General features: G+C 30.8%; 1 protein-coding gene across 1 annotated transcript in view; it reads left to right on the top strand.

The window, feature by feature from the left end:
- The first annotated feature begins 3,565 nt into the window (after window positions 1-3,565).
- The window catches only part of LOC134706489 (serine/threonine-protein phosphatase 6 regulatory ankyrin repeat subunit A-like), a 39,922-nt gene continuing 15,653 nt past the window's right edge, over window positions 3,566-27,834 (top strand). The window contains exons 1-15 of the mRNA XM_063565466.1: window positions 3,566-3,774; window positions 9,628-9,711; window positions 10,223-10,372; window positions 10,859-11,059; window positions 11,354-11,506; window positions 12,118-12,321; window positions 12,544-12,630; window positions 14,695-14,773; window positions 15,221-15,335; window positions 16,411-16,563; window positions 17,973-18,041; window positions 18,384-18,524; window positions 22,065-22,176; window positions 26,113-26,178; window positions 27,701-27,776. Of these exons, the coding sequence (XP_063421536.1) occupies window positions 3,733-3,774; window positions 9,628-9,711; window positions 10,223-10,372; window positions 10,859-11,059; window positions 11,354-11,506; window positions 12,118-12,321; window positions 12,544-12,630; window positions 14,695-14,773; window positions 15,221-15,335; window positions 16,411-16,563; window positions 17,973-18,041; window positions 18,384-18,524; window positions 22,065-22,176; window positions 26,113-26,178; window positions 27,701-27,776 (1,732 nt within the window). The 5' untranslated portion in view covers window positions 3,566-3,732. The remainder of the gene's footprint in view (window positions 3,775-9,627; window positions 9,712-10,222; window positions 10,373-10,858; window positions 11,060-11,353; window positions 11,507-12,117; window positions 12,322-12,543; window positions 12,631-14,694; window positions 14,774-15,220; window positions 15,336-16,410; window positions 16,564-17,972; window positions 18,042-18,383; window positions 18,525-22,064; window positions 22,177-26,112; window positions 26,179-27,700; window positions 27,777-27,834) is intronic.

Genomic DNA, 27,834 nt, shown 5'->3' with positions numbered 1-27,834 from the left:
CAACATTGTTTAGTACTATTAAAAATGCTAAAAGGCCAGGACAGAACCAGACAATACAATTAAGTTCTTTAAAACATACCATTCAAAATCATATACCACTCAAAATATTTATATTTGTGGTTAATTTGTATTCATTATTTTTGAACTTCTCCTTATCTCTAGATTTTTAGATAAATACTTTCCTAAACATTATGTTCATTTCTGAAAAGGATTGTATTTTGTTCCACAGTAATTTCGTCTGTTCCAAATAAAATATGTTCATGGAGATATCAGCTAAGTGTTGAATGTTTTGAAAGAGCTTATTTCTAAAGTTTATGTAGACGGTGGATATTCTAAGAAAAAATTAACCGAATCTTCCAATGGCCACCCACATTCACAACTTGGGTCATTTACTAAACTAACTCTGTATAAATCAGCTTTTAAAGGACTACGTCTGTGTCGTAATTTTTATATTTGTGGTTAGTTTGTATTCATTATTTTTTTAACTTCTCCTTATCTCTAGATTTTTAGATAAATACTTTCCTAAACATTATGTTCATTTCTGAAAAGGATTGTATTTTGTTCCACAGTAATATCGTCTGTTCCAAATAAAATATGTTCAATGGAGATATCAGCTAAGTGTTGAATGTTTTGAAAGAGCTGATTTCTAAAGTTTATGTAGACGGTGGATATTCTAAGAAAAAATTAACCGAATCTTCCAATGGCCACCCACATTCACAACTTGGGTCATTTACTAAACTAACTCTGTATAAATCAGCTTTTAAAGGACTACGTCTGCGTCCTAATTTTGTATGTAGTATATTTTCCATCCTGTTTCCAATGAAATAATATTTAGGTACCAAAAATGAAATATCATTTCTCCAGTTGGTGTTTTTAAAATTTGGAGATGATTGTATGGATCTAATATCTAATGGTTATAAATTGAATGCACGAATTGAAGAAGAGAAAAAAGATTTGGAAAAAATGTCCAATCAACATCTCGGTACTCTATAGTGAGAACGGTTTCTAGTATTATAATAATTATCATCTGTATAATTCGAGATACAATCCATAAAATATTCTGGAACATTATTGCTGTGTATTTTATGAAATAAACATAATTTACGTCTATTTCTTCTAAAACTCAAAGTTTCCAATCAAGTTTCAAAAAGAAGAGATTCTATACTTGCAAATTGCGGAAGTCCAGTTATAATTCTGGTTGCCTCAAACTGCAAGCGCTCGATTTTTTCAGAGTCTCTAACACAGCATCCATCCCATAGCTCGCGTGCATATTTTAAAAGTGGAAGTATGAATGCAAGATATATCTTATTAAGATTGTTTCTGTTAAGAATATATTTCAATTTTCTCAGAACAATAATTTGTTTAGCGGCAATACAGCAAGTTTTATCTATATGTACTGACCACTTGCAATTATTACAAAAAGTAACACCCAAATGTGTGTGGTCATCAACCCTTTCAATTAATTGTCCATTATATTTCAAATTAATAGGCTGTGAATCCTTACGGTAATTAAAAACTATATATTCCGTTTTCTGAGGATTAAAATCTATATACAAGCCATTGTTTTGACCAATCAGTTAATGTTTCTGTATCCTTATTTAATCTCCTTTCTATATCTATATTTTTAAAGCATTATTCGAGGAATACATGAGTGAACTATCATCGGCAAAAAAAGTCTAACTAAACATTGAATTTCATCTGCTATGTCATTTATGTAATTTTCAATACAACCCAATAAGTTGCCTTTTATGCCATAAGTTTGATTTTTTTCTAATAGAAATTTGTGCCAAAGTCGGTCAAAAGCCTTCGATATATCACAAAAAAGCATACACTTTATTTCTTTATCTTCCATAGTTATAACAAAAATAAAATATGTGATAAATCTCAATCATATGATAAAATGTTGAATGACCAGGAACGAAACCTGACTGGAATTTATACAATAGCTTGTGTTCAAAAATGAAATTAAAAATATGTTTATAAACTATTCTTTCAAAAACTTTCCCACACAACTTAACAATGCAATAGGACGATAGTTTGAAACCATCGATGTATCACCTTTTTTGAAAAAAAACTAAAACATTAGCATCTTTGCAGCAACCTGAAAATTTGGAAGATCTCATTGATCAATTTAATATAAATGATAAAGGTACACACACACTATTATAGCAGTATTTTTCAGCATTTGATGACTAATACAATCTTCACCGGATGCGTTACCAATTTCCAAAGATTTGAGTATGTCTTTAATCTCATCCTCCGTTATTTTATCAATATCTTACTCCAGATTTGCCACTTCGTACCTAACACAGCTTAGAGTATCTAAGCTGTGTTGGGTACGAAGTGGTAATAACTCCATCATCCGAAGATGTAGAAATATAACCAAAATATGAGTTAAGCAAATCTGCTTTTTCTTTTCACCAACAGAAATATCATTAGTAGTATTTAGATTTAATAAAGGAGGAATCGACGTTAAGGTAGATCATAAGTAAATATTTTTTTGAGACAGAATTTTCTTATACTTAGCCAAAATAAAGATTTTACTATGTTTTTTTCAACAATATAATAAAAAGTATGGGTCACCGTGCTGTTTTTCAAGCTATGAGTCGTTGAAAATTGTCTAAATTTGGTTAGATTGTTCATGGAAAATCACATGTGTGCATAAAAAAAATCTATGAGAATTTTTAAAGAAACTGTGAAAAGATAGTTTTTGTAATATATTTTAAGAAAATAAAAAGAAAAAATGGTTTCACCGAACTTGTTGATACAAGTAAAAAGAAAAAATCCCTATCAGACCAGTATATTTTTTTTTACTAAAAGAGTTATCTTCCCTTAAATGGCTCATTTGAAGAAAAAAAAGATTCTAAAAACAAAATAAAATGATATTTGTTTAAATATTGTGAATTATACGATAAATTACCAAGTTTTCTTTACATTATGAAGAAGCTTACCTTTAAATTGCAAATCTGTCTCCAAATTTGCAGATTAAGGCAAATAACTTGACCATTTTTTTAATGTGATTGTACAATTCAAGATGGCGGTATACCATGTATCTACCTTAAGGTGGTACCCAACACTTTCACTAAAATTAATTTGGCTCTTTTAATTTTCATAAATTTTGACAATGTATTTACTTTGTCCCTTTTAACAAAAATATAAAAATTTCAAAAATTTTGAACCAACCGTTTTGTCAGAAAAATTACACTGGTTATATAGCAGTTTGACAAACACCAATTGTGATCATTGAGAAGCTTAATATTCCCTTTACAACACAACATAACTAAAACGTTTAGCTGACTTTGCAGAGTTATCTCCCTGTAGTGTTAAGTACCACCTTAAGTAATGAAGTTTAATCTTGAAACTATATTCTTCCATATATTGAATAAAACATCGACTTATCATCAGATAACCACACGTGAAAAATAACTACAAATTATGCTTTCTTGAGTTATTTTAAAAACACATTTTAATCAAATAGGTCCAGAGATGGCAAGCTTTTTTTAAAAGCTAACACTTTTGAGCCAAATAGAAAGGGAACTAACTGCTGTAAAAATTTGGTTGACCTATTTTTAAACCCAGCGGAAGCAGCACAGTCACATGTTACGATTGACCTATCGTTACTGCGGAATGTTACAAACATGGCGACTTAGGGGTGAATTTTCTTCCTGTCATTGTGGAAAAAGTTTTCTTACTGACATTTATTAGACCTCATGCAGTAAATAAAGCTATCAAATGAAACTAGGGACTCTAGTTTTGTTGCAACTGGAAGACGAGGTTAATTTGCATTTAGTTTTATTGCTTTTTGAAATTTGTAAACACGTGAGAGGTGTTCATACAGGTAGTAAAGACACCCGCTCCCTTTTTTTCAAGTACAGATGTTTACATAGTATAATAAAATATGTTAAAGATATAATGATGTGGTTGACGGTTAGAAAAATAACATATAATACCCATTTATATTTTATAACTACTTTGACCCTGTCTGACTCACACAAACTGCCAAAAATAAAATGCCTCTTTTCAGTCTGCTTTATTCATTCCTTATTTCCATCATTTAGATAGCTACAATGTATAAAAGTACTTGAAGAATTGTTTGTTCGTTTTAATTATTTGCAGACATGAACAGCTCAAAATGAAATCTTGTGGTGCTATTCATGATTTCCAATCCCAACTGCTTTCCTTCAAGGTTAAGATGATAATACACAGCCACTTTACTCCTAAATACCATATTCTATGATACACCTTATCGCTATGTGTCCGCTGTTACTGGATATCACACAGGTTCCTGTAAAAATTTGACGTCATAAAGCAAAATATCTGATGCCACAATGGAAAAGGGATTGTTGTTTGCATCAAAAGTTCAAGTGGCCGGGTCAGCGACGGGATTAGCGATAAGGTGTATAAATGGAACAGCATAGACTTGCTGTGTTAATACACCTTATCGCTATTCCCTGATGACCTGTCCTGCTGGAACTATTGATGTCTTACAGTTATTTACCGACGCTCATTTTGGGTCCCTGTCTCAAAGAGAAATTTGTTGGTGTTGTAATGTGGTATTTTGTTCACAAATCTCTTCAATCTTGTTCGTTTAAAAGCTCATTAGAGCTTATGTTTGTCTGTGTTTGTATACCTTGCCAACTCTAAATAAAGCTTATTTATTATTATTATTACAAGTTTGATCGTTTATATCAATATACAATGTTATTTCCATTGTTTTATGCAATGAAGGTCTACATATAATAGTAATGCTGCAGCTGATTTAATAAGTTTATGTAAATAAATCGAAAAAAAAACTTCGGTTTCTTTATAGTACAATCTGAATAAAATTTGGATCTATTATAATTTTCATTCGTATAGTTGGGACATAATATTCAATTTCATGATGTTTGATGAATAGGGAAAACGGAAGTATTACATTTTCCCAGCATTAGGTTGGCTTTTTGTGTACCCAAGACAGGGCGAAGGAAGTCAACTTAAGCACGCTGTGATTGGATGTATTAAAGGGTACAAGTTATTTTTTTATTTATCTATTAATAACTGCAGTGTGTATATTTACAATATAAATTTTAGAACCTATTGAAATATTTTCTAGAGAATTATTCGAAAACGTTGCATAATTAGTAAAGGTTTCACTTTTTTTGCTGCATGCAAACTCCAAGCAGCCTTCACTTGAATCAAGTGCATTTGGTTACTATGCAATTATTCTAAAAATAGTAAAATCACGTGAAGGCCGCGTGGAGTCTGCATGCACAAAGCGTTATAGATATTGTTCGGAACCCAATTGCGTTCTGAAATTCTCTTGACTTTTTATTACTTTAACGTATTCCCAATCATTTATTTATTTAGTATATTGATATATAATAAAGCCTGACGAAAGTTCATTCGGTTGTTTCGGGATTGTTCTTAAATACTCGGATACATCGGGATTTTTCAATCTCAAAATTCTGAAAATCAAGTGAAGGCTGCTTGGAGTTTGCATGCAGCAAAAAAAAGTGAAACCTTTGGGGGAACAACGTAAAAGTAGCATGTTGTGACAGAATATTAGACTTAAGTGAAATGTTTTTGACATCTCTTTTGAAAAAGGTCAAAATGGCTGCCGTTGATATGGACACAGCAAAATTTGAAAAGTGAAGCATTTACGGCCTTCAACAATGAGAAAAATCAAATGCATTATATTGAGTTAGAATTTGTTTAAAAAATATGAAAAGTGAAGCATTTACGGGTTTCAACAATGAGCGAAACCAAATGCATTATATTTAGAGGTTGCTTTAAAAAATATGTAAAATGAAGCATTTTCGACCTTCACCAATGAGCTAATAGCAACTGTTGCTTAAAGAGTGTTTCGATGGAAGTCGCGAATTTCTGTATTCTTCCCATTATCATGTCTTTGGTCTGTATTCTTTTTTTTTGTTTAACTATTTTGTTTATATTTCTTTATACTTTACCACCCTATTAGCCTCTATTTTTTTATATTGGGGTATAAAAGCGTATAGTATGCATTTACAGTTTAAGATGCCATAAATAAATTAATATAACTTCTGACACTACAAATTCTGTTAATAAGATATTTATTTAGGCGCTCCATATTAATAACATGATAAGAATCAATCAAGTTCATATGGACAGGTTACTCTGACATTTTTCTATAAATGGAGAATCAGGTGAAAGCTGCATGGGTTCTTATTATAGGACATTAATCACGACCAGGTCAAAAATGTTGCATAATTAGTAAAGGTTGAATCAAGTGCATTTGGTTACTATGCAATTATTCTAAAAATAGTAAAATCACGTGAAGGCCGCGTGGAGTCTGCATGCACAAAGCGTGATAGATATTGTTCGGAACCCAATTGCGTTCTGAAATTCTCTTGACTTTTTATTACTTTAACGTATTCCCAATCATTTATTTATTTAGTATATTGATATATAATTATTATTCACAATTCAGCCAATTATAACTTATTCCTTCTCAGAATTAAGGATTTTGCATCTAGTTTTTATACGACCGCAAATTTTTAAAAAATTTTCGTCGTATATTGCTATCACGTTGGCGTCGTCGTCGTCGTCGTCGTCGTCGTCGTCGTCGTCGTCGTCGTCGTCGTCGTCGTCCGAATACTTTTAGTTTTCGCACTCTAACTTTAGTAAAAGTGAATAGAAATCTAGGAAATTTTAACACAAGGTTTATGACCATAAAAGGAAGGCTGGTATTGATTTTGGGAGTTTTGGTCCCAACATTTTAGGAATTAGGGGCCAAAAGGGCCCAAATAAGCATTTTCTTGGTTTTCGCACTATAACTTTAGTTTAAGTTAATAGAAATCTATGAAATTTTGACACAAGGTTTATGACCACAAAAGAAAGGTTGGGATTGATTTTGGGAGTTTTGGTTTCAACAGTTTTGGAATTACGGGCCAAAAAAGGGCCCAAATAAGCATTATTCTTGGTTTTCGCACAATAACTTTAGTTAAAGTAAATAGAAATCAATGAAATTTGAACACAATGTTTATGACCACAAAAGGAAGGTTGGTATTGATTTTGGGAGTTTCGGTCCCAATAGTTTAGGAATTAGGGGCCAAAAAGGGACCCAAATAAGCATTTTTCTTGGTTTTCGCACCATAGCGTTAGTATAAGTAAATAGAAATCTATGAAATTTAAACACAAGGTTTATGACTATAAAAGAAAGGTTGGTATTGAGTTTGGGAGTTTTGGTCCCAACAGTTAAGGAAAAAGGGGCCCAAAGGGTCCGAAATTAAACTTTGTTTGATTTCATCAAAATTGAATAAGTGGGGTTCTTTAATATGCCGAATCTAACTGTGTATGTAGATTCTTAATTTTTGGTCCCGTTTTCAAATTGGTCTACATTAAGGTCCAAAGGGTCCAAAATTAAACTTAGTTTGATTTTAACAAAAATTGAAACCTTGGGGTTCTTTGATATGCTGAATCTAAAAATGTACTTAGATTTTTGATTATTGGCCCAGTTTTCAAGTTGGCCCAAATCGAGGTCCAAAATTAAACATTGTTTGATTTCATCAAAAATTGAATAATTGGGGTTCTTTGATATGCCAAATCTAACTGTGTATGTAGATTCTTAATTTTTGGTCCAGTTTTAAAATTGGTCTAAATTAAAGTGCAAAGGGTCCAAAATTAAACTAAGTTTGATTTTAACAAAAATTAAATTCTTGGGCCTCTTTGATATGCTGAATCTAAACATGTACTTAGATTTTTGATTATGGGCCCAGTTTTCAAGTTGGTCCAAATCAGGATCTAAAATTATTATATTAAGTATTGTGCAATAGCAAGTCTTTTCAATTGCACAATATTGTGCAATGGCAAGAAATATCTAATTTCACAATATTGTGAAATAGCTAATTTTTTTTTAATTAAGAGTTATCTTTCTTTGTCCAGTATAGTAAGCAAGAAATATCTGCAAGAATTTTTTTTAATTGGAGTTATCTTTCTTTGTCCAGAATCAACTTAAATCTTTGTTATATACAATATACAATGTATATTCACTTTTTACTACCAACTGATAAATTTAAATAATCTTTACCATTCAGTGATAACAAGCAGTTTTTTTACATCTTAATATTTTATGATGTATTTAAATGAGTAGTAATTGTTGCAAACTCCATTAGAATATTTTAATTGAAATTAGTTTTGGAATAAGGGAAAGGGGGATGTGATTAAAAAATTGAGTTCAATTTTTCTCATTTGAAATTTCATAAATAAAAAGAAAATTTCTTCAAACATTTTTTTGAGAGGATTAATAATCAACAGCAAAGTGAATTGCTCTAAGAGAAAACAAAAATTTTATGTTCATTTGAATACATTCATTCTGTGTCAGAAACCTATGCTGTGTCAACTATTTAATCACAATCCAAATTTAGAGCGGAATCCAGCTTGAATGTTGTGTCCATACTTGCCCCAACCGTTCAGGGTTCAACCTCTGCGGTCGTATAAAGCTACGCCCTGCGGAGCATCTGGTTAAAATTTGTCTTGGGGAACCATTTTCAAGTTGCCCGTGGCTGATGCTAAGTGCTATCAGTATAAATGAATTTATATATTTTCTTCAAATCCAACATTTCACAAACTTTTATTCTCAATTGCATGGGCCCTGGGCCCCTTCCCCTAAAAACTAGGAAAATCACTGTCATTTCAAAACATCCTTAGATCAACAGTCTCAGTGAACCAGTATTAAAGTTTATAATTGGAATTATTGATTGAAATGAAGCAGTTGTACATTCAACATAATCAAGTTTTATTAGCTGAGTCTAGAATGATGATTTTATTATACAAAAAGTGAATGAAATTAACAACCTTTTAATGCTATTATACATTGTAAAATTGAGAATGGAAATGGGGAATGTGTCAAAGAGACAACAAAACGACCATAGAAAAAACAACAGCAGAAGGTCTCCAACAGGTCTTCAGGCGTCCTTCAGCTGGCCATATCTTTATTTCTAACCAATACATACAAAGTAATGATATAGTTAATTAAATATTATCTATCCATTTACATTTAAATAGGACTTTTTATAACTATATAAAGAGTGCCCTAAATGTATAGTCCTCCGTGTAAAGAGTGCCCTTAAGTGTAGCCAATCACACAAAGAATGCCCTCAGAGAAAAAAAATACCCTGCAATTTGCAAACACTGCAGGAAACACTATTATCATCTTTGAAAGATTTGAAATATATTTTTTTGTTTTTACAAGATTGGTTTAGTTTGAAGTACAGTGTGACATCCATTTTCACTGAACTAGTACTCATTTTGTCTCACACACTATGAAATGCATTGATTATAGAACAGGAAACATATATATATGGTATTTGTTTATAGAAAATAAACATTTTGTAGATGTACAAATGTACTTTGATTTATAAACAAAAAGATGTTATGTTTATACAAGGAAATCCTTGTTCCAAGATTTTAGGAGCAAAATTAGTAACAATAAATTTCAAGAGCTTAGCATTCTATGATATTGTAATCCTAATATTTGATTCAAGTTTACTTAATCTGAGATAGATATAAGTAAATTTCATTTATGTCAAAGGTAAAGAAGATAGATTTTTTTCTGTAAAACCTTAGAAATATTTAATAAAATTGCAGATAAACTAACTTCTTTCTTTACAGCCTCCATTAGTGCAGGCTTGTTACCATGGTGATCCAGATGAAGTACGAGCATTGTTGTACAAGAAAGAGGATGTTAACTACCAGGTTTACTTCATGTTATAATTTTAATCTTAATAAGTCCTTGTTTCAAATAAATTTAATATGTTAGTTATGACTGAAATTTTCAAGTTATAGATCAGCTTATCATTATACAATATAGAGAATACACTTAAGAGGCTGGGACATGAATCATTGAGCTTTTCAGCAAAAAATGGAAAATAGAAAAAAATAGAATTTCTTCAAATGGTGATATTTTCATGCATCCATCGTGTATAAGGCAAAAAAACATTTTTTTGTGGTTGAAATCCATTTTTATTGTGTGTATTAGGACCCTTATACCTGGGACCCATATATAACCAATTGATGACTGTTTTGTACTTTGACATACAATGTATTATACACATTTTACAATGTAATAAACGCTTAAAAAGTAAAGAAAATGTTTATACTTAAGTTAAAATCATTGTACTGAAAATCAGTAAGAAGTTGAAAGCATAAAATTGGAGTTTTATGAAAAAGCTATCTTACAGATTTAATTTATAAACTCTCGTTGCAGGATTCTGAGAAAAGAAGTCCATTACACTCCGCTTGCTATTGTGGGGAGAGTGAGATTGCAGATCTTTTAATACAAAGTGGGGCCAGGGTAAATACAAAGGATAACAAATGGCTGACTCCATTACATAGAGCATGCTGTTCAAAATCTGAGGTAAGTCATTACAATATAGGGTTATCAAGGTTATTGCTCTTATGTTAAACATATATATTTCTAAGGAAATATGAAAATTTGTTTACTCAATATTGTATTTCAGAATGTATAGCAAAAGTTAGTTTTCTGCATGAAATGTTTTTTTATCAATTTGAAAAAAGTAAATTTCAAAATTATAAAATCAAAAGTACTACAATATTTTTTATTCAAAAACTACAAAGAAATCTACAGGCAAATACAGGTAATTTAAATAGTTTGTATTAAATTTCATGTGTTTCTAAATACTTTACATCCTATTTTAGATTTATCTACTAGTTTAAATTATAGAGAAAGATGACTGATTTGTTATTATCTGACAATGTCTGAAAAATGATTCTTGTCAAATTTTGTTTTTAAACAATTTTTAGTGATATTATAAAATTTCCACATGCATGCAATTTTATTGAAGTATCAATTTTAACAATAAACCTTTTTTAACCTGAACAGGAAACAGTTGAAGTGTTGTTGAGACACCAAGCAGATGTAAATGCCAGAGACAAAAACTGGCAGACACCATTACACGTGGCAGCTGCCAACAATGCTGTACGCTGTGCTGAATTACTGGTACCTTCCTTGACAAATGTTAATGTGTCTGACAGGGCAGGAAGGACCAGTCTACATCATGCTGCCTTCAATGGACACAAAGAGGTTTGTAAAATATAGAATAACTTCACTTACAAATGTAAATTAAATGTGTCTTACAAGGTTGTAAAAATCAGATTCATCATACTTTCATCAGTAGCCATTAGTAGATATTTCAAACATAAATAAATTCCCAAACTGTGTTAATGTATTAGACAGTGCAGACAGAACACACATTTTTTCCCACAAAATATACTAAATATAGATGCATGTAACTGAAAATTTTCAATTTATTTGCTTATTTTACATTCTAAAACATTTTTTTCTTTGATTTCCGATAATGATTTTATATGTTTTTAGATGACAAAATTATTGTTAGAGAAAGGTGCTACCATTAATGCCTTTGATAAGAAAGATAGACGTGCTATCCACTGGGCTGCTTACATGGGCCATGTAGAAGTTGTGAAAATCCTAGTGGAACATGGCGCTGAACTTAATTGTCGTGATAAACAGGTTTGAATTTTTAACACTCTGACATCATTGACATGCTTTTAGGGAATAAAACAGACCAGTCATATGTACAACTCTTTTGTGTATATGTTGAGGAATACCAATGGCCATTCATAAGTTCACCTTTCTGCTTTATGTTTTATGAGATACCATTGGCCACCCAATAGATCACATCTTTGTTGTGTTCCAGTGTTTAAATGTCATTTAAAGTAAGAAGACTTGATTTAAAGAAATGCTCTGTTTATATAATACTATTCAAAGAAATTAACTGTAACTTTATAGAACATAGGATAAGATTTTAATGTCTATAAATCTTGTAACTGTAAAAAAAACTTCATCAGGCATTCAAAAGTTTGCTAAGCCAAAAACGTATTTGGATGTTTTTAATTTTACGTGCTTTGATTTTCACAACTATTCTTCAGAAATCAACTGTTTATTAAACAACTAATCTTATGGGATACCTGATAATTTTTCATTGAAGAAAAGACAAATAAAGGTATCTTAATCATTGATGAATAAAGAAAATGCATACGTGGTCATTCATAAAAATAGCTCTTGGATTGTCCTGATTAAAAAATACTTTTTTAACAGTCAAGATTGTTATTATATTCCAGATGTACACACCTTTACATGCTGCTGCAGCCAGTGGACAAGTCAGTGTGGTCAAGCTGTTGTTAGAACTAGGTGTAGAATATGATGCAGTCAATATCCATGGTAACACAGCTCTCCATATAGCCTGTCTGAATGGTCAGGATGTTGTGGTTACAGAACTACTGAGTTATGGAGCTTCCATTAATGCTTGTAATCACAGAGGTCTGGTGAGTCTAACAACGTTCTTCTTACATACAATATAAATCAATGTATCGAAAAGGAACACTTTATAAATGACAATTTTAGAAAATAATGATTTTGCAACTGAAATCTTTGATTATGCTGTTAATGAAAATGTTCATTCTGTTGCCTGGTCATAGTAAAGGCAGGATAAAAAAAAATCAATTCAATATTTTCTTTCAGAATTGACATTATTTCTTTATTTTCAGACTCCCTTACACTATGCAGCCTCATCAACACATGGTGGGATCTGTTTAGAAATTCTCGTCACTGAAGGAGCAAATGCCAGAAACCAGGTGCATATAATTATTAAGTTATTGTATAAACTTCAAGGTCGTTTATGACTAATCATAGTACCATTCCTTACCCTAGAAACTGGTAACCCCTTACAGACTGAACAAAGCCCATGAAAAGTAGATGTTATCTGTAAAGAGAAGTATAGTACCATGGTCTCATAATCAAGGTCCAATATATGAATATTTGCTGTCTATCACATTGATTTAAAGACAATTATTTAATGTTTAAGACACAGCATTGAATAGGACCACATGCTTTAATAATTTAGCTACGTGTTTGGTGGAGCAATTTGAAGATCTAATAAATGTAGGTTCTTTGTATATTTCTACTAGTTAATCAATATTGTAGGTTAATTTAGTGTCCACAGAAAATTATATAAATGTGAGCAGGAGGGATCTTATGTACTTAAAGACTACTCAAATAAAAGTTCATTTACTTTTATTAAAATTCTGTCATACCTCTTCACTCATAGAACTATAACTGACTTTAAAAACAATAAAATATCTAAATAAAAATATTCCTTTCAGTTCATATTTATAAAACTGCCTTTTTTATTCAAGATACACTTTACCATCAAATTAAAATGTGCTCAGAACTTCAAACACAAAGACACTTGCTCTATAAAAGATTATCAGAAATTACTAGTGACAATTTCTTATACACACTGCTTTCAAAATCAGACGAGTACGTGTCCTGTTTTCTGCTTGGCAATCACGAAGCTCTATTGGACTTTTTATCACCAGAGCATTGTTTAGACGTCCTGAACGAAGGCTTTTCCTTTCTTAAATACTGTAGACTGTAAATACTTTTGATTTCAAAATATTTAGTGACATTCTATTATCTAATTTCAAAACTTTGTAATTGTACATAATTCATATGCATTTTGTCAATCTCCTTTAGGAGGAAATAAAGTATGATGATGATGATGACTCCTTTGCATAGTTTAAAATCCGTTGGTAAAGGACCTTTAAGGAAAACTGTGTATTGATGTGTTTTTCTATCCAAATTAGTTATGGCTTTGTCATGATTTTCTAAGTTATTTACAATGAAATATACATATATGAAGGTTTTAAAAATATTATTATTGTTTTTTATTATAGGATATGAACTTTTTTCAATAGTTTAAAATATGTAATTCCCTTATTTAGAAATGTAGCTCAGTTGAGAGAGAGAAAAGTGGTGAGAAAAGAGGAAGTATGTAACAGCATGATCTCCCTTTGTTTGTAATGTCCAACAGCATGTAGACAACATTGTACTTTGTCAGTAGTTCTAAAACAGCACGTACCCACCAAACTCTAATGCTACTGTCGTCACCCTTTAACTACAGTTTACGGAAATGTCTACACCCTTTAACGACAGTTTACCGAAATGTCTACACCCTTTAACTACAGTTTACAGATTCTTTTTGAAAATGATAATGACAGTTTGTCCGATTGATGCAATTCTTTATTTCATATTAGATTTTAAGGGAAACCATTTCATTCTTATCCCCTTTTTGAGTTCTGTTCCAATTTGAGGTTAATGATCTTTAAACTAAACACTGACACAGTATGAATATTACTGTCTTGTCCCTTACTCAGGGAAACGAATCATTTGAATAACATTTTAGGAGGTATTATATTTTAAAGCAGGAGACATTTTAGTTTCTGAACTTCAGTATTAGTATTACAGCACATGTATTATGAAATACAAGTACTATTTCCCTATAAAAGACTGCATCTATTTCTTTATATTTTTTAAAGAAACTTGTAGTGTAAATTCTTTTTGTTCTTAATTTTTATTGTAATAGAAAATTTGCTATTTCAAAATCTACATGGAAACAGCAAGTGAATGGAGAAAATTATAGATTTAGCAATTGCAAACATCTTCTAACTTGATGTTCAGATTGATATAGCTATTTTGATGTGACATAAGATTTAGCAATAGTTAATCAGTGTTAGCAAGCAAACATCTGCCAGTATATATAACCTGATTTAATCGATTTTGAAATAGCAAATTATACGACCTATATATAGTGCAATGTTTGACCTACATAACCAGTGAATGGTGTTTGTGTGTTGTAGTGTATGGATGGTAGAACTCCACTACACATGACAGCATTGCATGGTAGATTTACCAGAGCACAGACACTAATAGAGCATGGTGAGAATTATATATATCTCTTTACCCAGGTAAGACAGTCCAGGCTCACTCTTGTTCGCATGAATAAGGAGCTCAGATTCTGAAGTTTTGTTGGTGTACTTGATAATCTACATTTATTTGTCATGATGTTTATTTTAGTTTAACTTTAAAAAGTCTTATATATTATTTACAGTTTAATATAGAAACATTTAAGTTAACATTGTAAGGACAGTCTATGATGCAATTAACATGACTCATTTGGTAAGCCCTTTTAGTCCACTCTTTAATATTAAAGTTTATTTCTAACGTAAAATGGAGAAATGTTAAATTTTCAATCTATAGATAAATATATGTTTTGGTATATTTTTGACTGGCGTAATTATATTATCATTGATTGTATATATAATGAAATATTTTTAGCATGAATGGAATGTTTGAATATTAATTGTGTTTCTATTTTGTTTTTAGGTGCTGAAATAGATGCTTGTGATAAGAATGGGAACACTTCTCTCCATATAGCTGCTAGATATGGCCATGAATTACTGATAAATACACTGTTAGAACAAGGAGCTGACCCAATGAGGTAAGCTTGTGATAAGAATGGGAACACTTCTCTCCATATAGCTGCTAGATATGGCCATGAATTACTGATAAATACACTGTTAGAACAAGGAGCTGACCCAATGAGGTAAGCTTGTGATAAGAATGGGAACACTTCTCTCCATATAGCTGCTAGATATGGCCATGAATTACTGATAAATACACTGTTAGAACAAGGAGCTGACCCAATGAGGTAAGCTTGTGATAAGAATGGGAACACTTCTCTCCATATAGCTGCTAGATATGGCCATGAATTACTGATAAATACACTGTTAGAACAAGGAGCTGACCCAATGAGGTAAGCTTGTGATAAGAATGGGAACACTTCTCTCCATATAGCTGATAGATATGGCCATGAATTACTGATAAATACACTGTTAGAACAAGGAGCTGACCCAATGAGGTAAGCTTGTGATAAGAATGGGAACACTTCTCTCCATATAGCTGCTAGATATGGCCATGAATTACTGATAAATACACTGTTAGAACAAGGAGCTGACCCAATGAGGTAAGCTTTTGATAAGAATGGGAACACTTCTGTCCATATAGCTGCTAGATATGGCCATGAATTACTGATAAATACACTGTTAGAACAAGGAGCTGACCCAATGAGGTAAGCTTGTGATAAGAATGGGAACACTTCTCTCCATATAGCTGCTAGATATGGCCATGAATTACTGATAAATACACTGTTAGAACAAGGAGCTGACCCAATGAGGTAAGCTGGGTCAGGATTTAAAAGGGCTTGTTTTATTCCTAGATCTTTAGTTATTTATTAAGAAACTCAGAAGGTGTAGCATATTAAAAAAATATACATATATTTATGTATGAAAGACTCTGAACGGTGATGGTACTCCAAACTGCAATAGTCAAGATGTCCCAGTCACACCTCTAAGTCTTACATATATATATATAAAGACAAGGTATAAATGGGATGTTTCAAGTTCACATTGTTACGTTGTATAAGCATTATTTAATATTTATTTAGACGAGGTACAAGTGGAATGTTACGAGTTCATGTTGCTGCGTTGTATAAGCATTATTTACTATTTATTTAGACGAGGTACAAGTGGAATGCTACCAGTACATGTTGCTGCTCTAAATGGTCACACTGATTGCATGAAAAGATTACTGTCTGCTATGCCACAGTTAAATATTGACATCACAGATGATTGTGGTAGAACATGTCTCCATGGGGCTGCATGTAGTGGGTAAGTTTAACTGCTTAAAAGTTGGACCCTTTTTCAAACTGTTGAAATTATTCACTCTAGATTCATAGCATCAAACAACTTGAGGCGACTGTTTCATGGCATTTACTTTATGAGCTTTCTACTTGTTTATCAAAAAACGTCCTAGAACAGTTAATGGAATGCAACAGTTTAAAATTGAAAATTGAAATGATTTTTACAAGTATATAAATACAGGTAAAAGATAAATATTGATATACAACCAAATATCATGGATGCATTTAATGGTGATTAGGAGGGCCCTCAGGATTACATTTTATGGTGATTAGGAGGGCCCTCAGGATTACATTTTATGGTGATTAGGAGGGCCCTCAGGATTACATTTCATGGTGATTAGGAGGGCCCTCAGGATTACATTTTATGGTGATTAGGAGGGCCCTCAGGATTACATTTTATGGTGATTAGGAGGGCCCTCAGGATTACATTTCATGGTGATTAGGAGGGCCCTCAGGATTACATTTAATGGTGATTAGGAGGGCCCTCAGGATTACATTTAATGGTGATTAGGAGGGCCCTCAGGATTACATTTTATGGTGAATAGGAGGGCCCTCAGGATTACATTTTATGGTGATTAGGAGGGCCCTCAGGATTAGGTTTTATGGCGATTAGGTCATAGGAGGGGCCTCAGGATTAGGTTTTATGGTGATTAAGGGCCCTCAGGATTATTCTTCTATACCAGATTGTCAGTTTTATTAAAGGAAAAGGAAAGGGATTACAAAACAAAGCAAAATGAAGATAATGAAACCTGATCTTAATCAAATGACTGTAATTATTTCTATAGACAAACATACTTTCTCCTAAATCCCAATCTTCTGTTTAGGAAAAATAGCTTTCAGTTTAGGACATGACAGAAAATATGAATATGTCTGCACCCTTGCTTTGCCTTTTATAATATTATATTTTCAGAGTTATCTCCCATTTTGTAGTGATTTACTGGATCATTTGTACAATAAACAAAAAACATTATAACTCTGTTGCCAGTTTTAAACAATTTGAAATCTAAGATATGCTTAAATTTAGTTAAGGAATGAATGTAATATTTTTTCTGTCTATGAAGAAATAACATAAAAAATTTGGTGCACACTGAATAACGTACGTAGTGGGTTATTTAACAGTGTGCACCACATTTTTTATGTTATTTCGAATAGACAAAAAAAAAATTACAGTAATTTCTTATTATTTAATTCTAAATTCCATTTTAAACCGTAGAAAACCATGATAAACGTTGATGACGTCAAGGGCACATGACTAAATTATGTCTAGGCTGATAACAAAATAACATCAGACAATCAGAAGAAGCGTTACATCCAAAATTAACTTATTAGTTTTTAAACATATAAATTTTGTAAGTATGTTTATTTTTATATTTATAGGAAAGTTGACTGTGTAGAATTATTATTAAAGACTGGTGCTAATATCTCACAGTTAGATGTGGAGGGAAGGTAAGCATGGGTTATAAGTTCACATAGTATATGTCACTTTGAATTTAAAGTTTCACTGGTTTTTCTGCTCTTTAAGACAGAACCTTACTGAATTAAATATTTTTCTGCTCGTCAGTTAAAAAAAGTTATTCAATTTTAAGCTGTAAAGTCTAAGAACTAATAAAGAGAGTTTTGAGACTATAGTACAAAATTGAAACAAGAATCACAAACGCACACTGCCAACCACACATTTAGGGAATCTAGGAACCCAGTCCATTCAGAAATTTGTTTTTCCTTATTTACTATTTTGTTATAAGTGTATATATAAATACAAGTGTTATGAATTAAATATTTCTATTGCAGAACTCCCTTGCATTATGCAGCTGCACATATAAATTTCCAGTGTGTGTCTATACTACTAGATACAGGAAGTAATGTAAATATTACAGATAGACGTGGATGTACACCGCTACATTATGCAGCAGCTTCAGATCCGGACGCAAAGTAAATCATTATAAACATTACATTCCTACAGCTAAATGTCTAAAAATGAGACTGACGTGAAAAAATTGTTTTGTCACAAGTCAAGTTTTACCTGATTCAATGTTTGAATAAGATAACTATTTTGCATGAAATTAATCTGATCAAATGTTGTCCTCAGTAAAAAAGTTTAATTCTCAGATCTCAGACACTTAACAACTTTCAATCATACAACTGTATATAAAGATATATATTGGTCACAGTGTAGATACTATTCTGTACGCTATCCGGAAGTCGCGATTTTCGAAGCGAGGATTTCAAACTGGCTAACAGAACGGTTTTGTTTGGGTGCTTTTTCTCATCATTTGTTTACTCCTATATCTATAAAGTGCTATGCACATCTTAAATGTATGTACAACATCATAAATATCAGTAACTGTAACAAAAACATGCAGTAGAATATATAATATACGCGTGCATCACACCAACTTCATAGAAAAAAGTGAAATCGATTGACAATTTTGCTCTCGTAGTACAAAGCAAATAATCTTTTATTGCAAATATTTGCATCAGTTTACAGTAAAATATATACTGTTTCAATATTCCTACCGTATTTAAGTAGAATGTTCGTATTTCAAATAAAAAATACGTTTTCATTGAGGATCCCAAAATAAATTACTGTACGATCAGTCTAAAACTGACTGTATTCTTGTAGCGATTTCAGATTTTTTGTCTGTATGACCAGTCGTGATTTTGAAGAAAAAAACAACAACAAATGGAAGTTTTTAACGACCTTGACTGAAAAACAACGGCAATTTGAAGGTATATACGTGTCTATGTGATATAATTTATGATTATGTCCATGGAACTATAACGTGTAATTTCTTTCATCAGACAATACAAATATATTTCTGATGATTTTTGTAGACGGCAAAATAATTATATTTTTGTTTCGTCAGTCTTACTTAAAATCAAATGCCTATAAAGCAATACATGATTCGCTTGTGGACTTTGTATTAGTGTGTCGTTGCAGTTATCTGTTTAACTATTACATTTTTAAGACTATTTACACCGTCTACTGTTGACCAATTGGTAATTACATACATCAAGCATGTCTCTTTTATAAAATGACAAAAAATAGATAGAGAAAGCTTTGTTTAAAAACTTTAGGTATTGAGGAAAGAATTAACGAAATAATACCCCGCCACTTCTATAGTCCATGTTTTGGAAAAAAATAAACCACCAGAAAAACTAAATTATAGGTACACAGGGGCATCCTTTAATAACGAATATGAGAAAGTTTATACTTTTATTAATACTAGTACTAGTATATGGTAAGTTTTTGAAAGTTACGTATAGTAAGCGGGTACAACCCAATAAGGTAGTGGAAAAGTCCATATCATGGAAATAAAAAACTGATGATTTTTCGAAAAACCAAAATAAGAGGTACACAATTGAATTAAATGATAAGGAATCTGAAAAATATTCATTAATTTATGACAAGTGTCTTAAGGAAGTTGTGGATATAAAATAGGTACGCCCAATATGAGGTTATGACAAAGTCCGTATTTTAGATAGAGAAACATCAAAAATATTTTTACAAAAAATTCGAAATAGAAGGTCCATAGTACATTTATAGATTAAAAATGGAGCGATTTTAGAAAAGTTTAACAATTCGTTTTGGAGGTCACAGTTGGAAATACCTGATGGGTGCCCCCATATGATACAATGTTCAAGTCCGTATCTTATATAAAGAAACCCCTTAAAATATTTTTAATAAAATAAGAAATATTTCCCTTTTTTTTTATATAAATAAGGCCGTTAATTTTCTCGTTTGAATTGTTTTACATTGTCATTTCGGGGCTTTTTATAGCCGACTTTGTGGTATTGGCTTTGCTTATTGTTGAAGGCCATACGGTGGCCTATATTTGTTAATAGCTGTGTCATTTTGATCTCTTGTGGACGGTTGACTCATTGGCAATCATACCGCATCTTCTTTTTTATATTATAATTTATGATACGGAATCCAAGTAAAAAATAATTAATAGTTATACCAGTGACGGATTCAAGAAAATTGGGATCCGGCGGTTTGAAACTCTTTTTAAACTTTCAATGCATTTGTATGGGAACATATATTTGGAATCCTCTTTTCTCCTGGATTGGACCCCCTCTCCATTTAAAAATGTCTGGAAACCCCAATGTATATTAAATGGTTTATGAGGAGATGCGCTTGCAAAACCGGCGAAACATGTTGTTCCAGTCCAACGGACGAACGGAAAGACGGACATCATTATCACTATAAACCATCGCTTTACAAAGTGGTGTACAATTGAGTGTGAAAGAGACAGATCTACATCCAAAAACAAAGTGAAGGAACTGTGATCAATTATAGGCTACAGTACGGCATCGAATGTTTGTAAATTCATGCATGTTTATATAGTAACAATTAAATCTGTGTGTTTGTACAATTTTAAGTATAACTGAGGACATTCCTGAAACTTCTATAAACAAACAAATTTTAACCTTCTTCTTATTTCAGCCACATTCAAACATCCTTATACTTAATGTAGTAAGTCGAGTACACCCTTACAAGCTAAAACATGTTTGAAAAGTTTACAGGATGTGCATTTATTAAAATATATTTGTGTTATGTAGAAAAATGACATCTTCTAATGTATCGTAAATAACTTTGAAATCACTACTAGAATACAGTGAAATAAAGACTGATCATACAGTTTCAAAATATACAAGCTCGACTGATCGTACAGTGAGAAATTCAAACAAGTGTAATTTTCTTATTTCTGGCTTCAAAGATCTGGCTGAAACTTTTACCACCACTTAAAATATACTCTATTTAGTAAATTAAGTCTGGATTTTACGTTAATTTGTACAGTAAGAGTGCAAAAAGATTGTATTTAGGTTCACCGACTGATTTTCCTTAGTGATGCACTTGGAAATCTCTTAATTAAGGCAAAGATACGAATAATGAATGTGCTAAATTTAATTATAAACCATTTGTGAATATCGATGTCAGCTGAATTAATCATTAAGCAATGTACAGATGAACATCTTACCGTTTAATATAGTATATCCGACAAATTTAAAATGTGATCCAAAACGTTCTCGCTTCGAAAATCGCGACTTCCGGAAAGCGTACAGAATAGTATCTACACTGTGTTGGTAGTATAGCAACTTCCTAGAAAAAGAAAATCTATTTTTAACACTTCACTGACTGATTAATTTTCATATTTGATATTGGTTCTCAAGAAAGTCATATACAAATGGTGTATGGATGCATTTTAGGAAAAACATAAAGTTTTTTCTTCGACCTTTTATTTCAATTTTCGCTGTTTTCTACTTAATTTTCCATTTGAGTTCATTTTTCAAGCAGTATGTGACTGAGAATCAGAATGTTTAGTATTATAAAATCAATTTAGAGATGAGTGGAACTAAAAAAGAAAAAGAGATGTGGTACGATTGCCCATGAGACCACTTACCATCAAAGACTAAAGGTAGAGGATATTATATTCCCCTGTAGATAACATATATGTTTATTCATTACAGAGTGATAGAATTACTATTGAAACATGATCCTCGTCCAGGAATACGAGATAATGAAGGCTACAATACAGTCCATTACGCAGCTCTCAAAGGTCATAAACTATCACTAGAAATGGTTAGTTATTTTATCATTACATTATACTCAAAGGTCATAAACTATCACTAGAAATGGTTAGTTATTTTATCATTACATTATACTCAAAGGTCATAAACTATCACTAGAAATGGTTAGTCATCAAATCATTACATTATACTCAAAGGTCATAAACTATCATTAGAAATGGTTAGTCATTTAATCATTACATTATACTCAAAGGTCATAAACTATCATTAGAAATGGTTAGTTATTTTATCATTACATTATACTCAAAGGTCATAAACTATCACTAGAAATGGTTAGTTATTTAATCATTACATTATACTCAAAGGTCATAAACTATCATTAGAAATGGTTAGTTATTTTATCATTACATTATACTCAAAGGTCATAAACTATCACTAGAAATGGTTAGTCATTTAATCATTACATTATACTCAAAGGTCATAAACTATCACTAGAAATGGTTAGTTATTTTATCATTACATTATACTCAAAGGTCATAAACTATCACTAGAAATGGTTAGTCATTTTATCATTACATTATACTCAAAGGTCATAAACTATCACTAGAAATGGTTAGTTATTTTATCATTACATTATACTCAAAGGTCATAAACTATCACTAGAAATGGTTAGTCATCAAATCATTACATTATACTCAAAGGTCATAAACTATCATTAGAAATGGTTAGTCATTTAATCATTACATTATACTCAAAGGTCATAAACTATCATTAGAAATGGTTAGTTATTTTATCATTACATTATACTCAAAGGTCATAAACTATCACTAGAAATGGTTAGTTATTTTATCATTACATTATACTCAAAGGTCATAAACTATCACTAGAAATGGTTAGTCATCAAATCATTACATTATACTCAAAGGTCATAAACTATCATTAGAAATGGTTAGTCATTTAATCATTACATTATACTCAAAGGTCATAAACTATCATTAGAAATGGTTAGTTATTTTATCATTACATTATACTCAAAGGTCATAAACTATCACTAGAAATGGTTAGTTATTTAATCATTACATTATACTCAAAGGTCATAAACTATCATTAGAAATGGTTAGTTATTTTATCATTACATTATACTCAAAGGTCATAAACTATCATTAGAAATGGTTAGTCATTTAATCATTACATTATACTCAAAGGTCATAAACTATCATTAGAAATGGTTAGTTATTTTATCATTACATTATACTCAAAGGTCATAAACTATCACTAGAAATGGTTAGTCATTTAATCATTACATTATACTCAAAGGTCATAAACTATCACTAGAAATGGTTAGTTATTTTATCATTACATTATACTCAAAGGTCATAAACTATCACTAGAAATGGTTAGTCATTTTATCATTACATTATACTCAAAGGTCATAAACTATCACTAGAAATGGTTAGTTATTTTATCATTACATTATACTCAAAGGTCATAAACTATCACTAGAAATGGTTAGTTATTTTATCATTACATTATACTCAAAGGTCATAAACTATCACTAGAAATGGTTAGTCATCAAATCATTACATTATACTCAAAGGTCATAAACTATCATTAGAAATGGTTAGTCATTTAATCATTACATTATACTCAAAGGTCATAAACTATCATTAGAAATGGTTAGTTATTTTATCATTACATTATACTCAAAGGTCATAAACTATCATTAGAAATGGTTAGTCATTTAATCATTACATTATACTCAAAGGTCATAAACTATCACTAGAAATGGTTAGTTATTTTATCATTACATTATACTCAAAGGTCATAAACTATCACTAGAAATGGTTAGTTATTTTATCATTACATTATACTCAAAGGTCATAAACTATCATTAGAAATGGTTAGTTATTTTATCATTACATTATACCCAAAGGTCATAAACTATCATTAGAAATGGTTAGTTATTTTATCATTACATTATACTCAAAGGTCATAAACTATCATTAGAAATGGTTAGTTATTTTATCATTACATTATACCCAAAGGTCATAAACTATCATTAGAAATGGTTAGTTATTTTATCATTACATTATACCCAAAGGTCATAAACTATCATTAGAAATGGTTAGTTATTTTATCATTACATTATACTCAAAGGTCATAAACTATCACTAGAAATGGTTAGTTATTTTATCATTACATTATACTCAAAGGTCATAAACTATCATTAGAAATGGTTAGTTATTTTATCATTACATTATACTCAAAGGTCATAAACTATCATTAGAAATGGTTAGTTATTTTATCATTACATTATACTCAAAGGTCATAAACTATCATTAGAAATGGTTAGTTATTTTATCATTACATTATACTCAAAGGTCATAAACTATCACTAGAAATGGTTAGTTATTTTATCACTACATTATACTCAAAGGTCATAAACTATCATTAGAAATGGTTAGTTATTTTATCATTACATTATACTCAAAGGTCATAAACTATCATTAGAAATGGTTAGTTATTTTATCATTACATTATACCCAAAGGTCATAAACTATCATTAGAAATGGTTAGTTATTTTATCATTACATTATACTCAAAGGTCATAAACTATCATTAGAAATGGTTAGTTATTTTATCATTACATTATACTCAAAGGTCATAAACTATCATTAGAAATGGTTAGTTATTTTATCATTACATTATACTCAAAGGTCATAAACTATCACTAGAAATGGTTAGTTATTTTATCATTACATTATACTCAAAGGTCATAAACTATCATTAGAAATGGTTAGTTATTTTATCATTACATTATACTCAAAGGTCATAAACTATCATTAGAAATGGTTAGTCATTTAATCATTACATTATACTCAAAGGTCATAAACTATCACTAGAAATGGTTAGTCATTTAATCATTACATTATACTCAAAGGTCATAAACTATCATTAGAAATGGTTAGTCATTTAATCATTACATTATACTCAAAGGTCATAAACTATCACTAGAAATGGTTAGTTATTTAATCATTACATTATACTCAAAGGTCATAAACTATCATTAGAAATGGTTAGTCATTACATTATCTTATACTCAAAGGTCATAAACTATCATTAGAAATGGTTAGTCATTACATTATCTTATACTCAAAGGTCATAAACTATCACTAGAAATGGTTAGTTATTTTATCATTACGTTATACTCAAAGGTCATAAACTATCACTAGAAATGGTTAGTCATTACGTTATACTCAAAGGTCATAAACTATCACTAGAAATGGTTAGTTATTTTATCATTACATTATACTCAAAGGTCATAAACTATCATTAGAAATGGTTAGTCATTACATTATCTTATACTCAAAGGTCATAAACTATCATTAGAAATGGTTAGTCATTACATTATCTTATACTCAAAGGTCATAAACTATCACTAGAAATGGTTAGTTATTTTATCATTACGTTATACTCAAAGGTCATAAACTATCACTAGAAATGGTTAGTCATTACGTTATACTCAAAGGTCATAAACTATCATTAGAAATGGTTAGTTATTTTATCATTACATTATACTCAAAGGTCATAAACTATCATTAGAAATGGTTAGTTATTTTATCATTACATTATACTCAAAGGTCATAAACTATCACTAGAAATGGTTAGTCATTACGTTATACTCAAAGGTCATAAACTATCACTAGAAATGGTTAGTTATTTTATCATTACATTATACTCAAAGGTCATAAACTATCATTAGAAATGGTTAGTCATTTTATCATTACATTATACTCAACTTTTATTACCGTACAGATTGATTTTTTTCATATTTTGAAATATTATATTTACGTGAATATCATGTCATTTGGTGCTTTTAATTTGTAATTTCTTAGTCACTGATGAGTCTTATGTAGACAAAACGCGTGTCTGGTGTATTAATTTATAATCCTGGTACCTTTGATAACTATTTACTTCCTGATTTCAGCTCCTTGATGCTGCAGCTACTGATTTGTTGAGAAGTGGAGCTAGATATTCCCCTGCTCACCTAGCAGTAAGTTTACAACAAGACATAATTTATGAGATGGCATTCCCTTATTCATCTGGTTTGGATTAGCTTTATATAATTTGCTTGAATGACTTTAATAAGATATCAATAATTTGATCCTGGCATAGCCATGTGAGCTTATGCCATCACTTGGCATCCGTCGTCGTCCGTCGTCGTCTGTCGTCGTCGTAAACTATTTCAAGAATCTTCTCCTCTGAAACTACTAGTCCAAATACTTCCAAACTTTAACTGAATGTTCCTTAGGGTATCTAGTTTATAAATTGTATCCGAAGTTTTGATCCATCAACAAACATGGTCGCCATGGCTAAAAATAGAACATAGGGGTCAAATGCAGTTTTTGGCTTATATCTCAAAAACGAAAGCATTTAGAGCAAATCTGACATGGGGTAAAAATATTCATTAGGTCAATATCTATCAGCCCTGAAATTTTCAGATGAATCTAACAATCCATTGTTGGGTTGCTGCCACTTAATTGGTAATTTTAAGGAAATTTTGCAGTTTTGGTTTATTATCTTGAATATTATTGAAGATAAAGATAAACTGTAAACAGCAAAAATGTTCAGCAAAGTAAGATCTACAAAAAAGTTAACATTACCAATATTTTCAATTGACCGCTCAAGGAGTTATTGCCCTTTAAAGACAAATTTGCTCTATTTGTTCATCAAACTTGCTTAAATTAAAAAATCTTCTCCTCTGAAACAACTGGGCCAAATACTCTCAAACTTTAAATGAATGTTTGTTGGGGTATCTACTTTCTAAATTGTATCCGAAGTTTTGATCCATCAACAAACATGGCCGCTACGGCTAAAAATAGAACATAGGGGTCAAATGCAGTTTTTGGCTTATATCTCAAAAACTAAAGCATTAAAAGCAAATTTGTCATGGTTAAAAATGTTCAATAGGTCATGATCTATCAGCCCTGAAATTTTCAGACGAATCTAACAATCCATTGTTGGGTTGCTGCTACTTAATTGGTAATTTTAAGGAAATTTTGCAGTTTTTGGTTATTATCTTGAATATTATAAAATATAAAGATAAACTGTATACAGCAGAAATGTTTGGCAAAGTAAGATCTACAAATAAACAATATGATCAACATTTAAATGGCATTTTAAAGCAAAAATAATAATTGTGAAAGGTTTAAGCAAAACGTTTCAGGTGAGCGAATCAGGCTCTTGAGAGCCTCTTGTTTACAATTCACATCTGTATTAAACTTCCCTTGCATCTATGTTGCTTCTGGAAATTTTATGTAAGTTAAAATATTTGATTGAAATCAGGGTTTGATTGATATGTTGGTTTTTTTTCTCATTAAAACATTTGTTAATAGTTACATCAATAACAATAGATTGATAGGTGTTAATCATCTTGAACACTTGTCATATATGTGAAAATCAGCCACATTATCATTTTCCTGTCAAATGTTGGTCATTGACAGAAGATGCTATGTTTGATGAAATGGCAATGAACATGTTAACTTTCTAAATGTATGTGTTTTGTCTATTTACAGGCTTACAATGGTCATAGTGATGCCCTCAATGTATTACTTGGATGTATAATGAATTTGGATATCAGAGATTATCATGGTTTGTACAAAAAAAATAGACTTACTTAACACATAGTAATTTTTGGGGGCTTCTTCTC

This window comes from Mytilus trossulus, chromosome 2, assembly GCF_036588685.1.
Source record: "Mytilus trossulus isolate FHL-02 chromosome 2, PNRI_Mtr1.1.1.hap1, whole genome shotgun sequence".
Taxonomy (NCBI): Eukaryota; Metazoa; Mollusca; class Bivalvia; order Mytilida; family Mytilidae; genus Mytilus; species Mytilus trossulus.
This window is presented reverse-complemented; position numbering and strand designations above follow the sequence as displayed.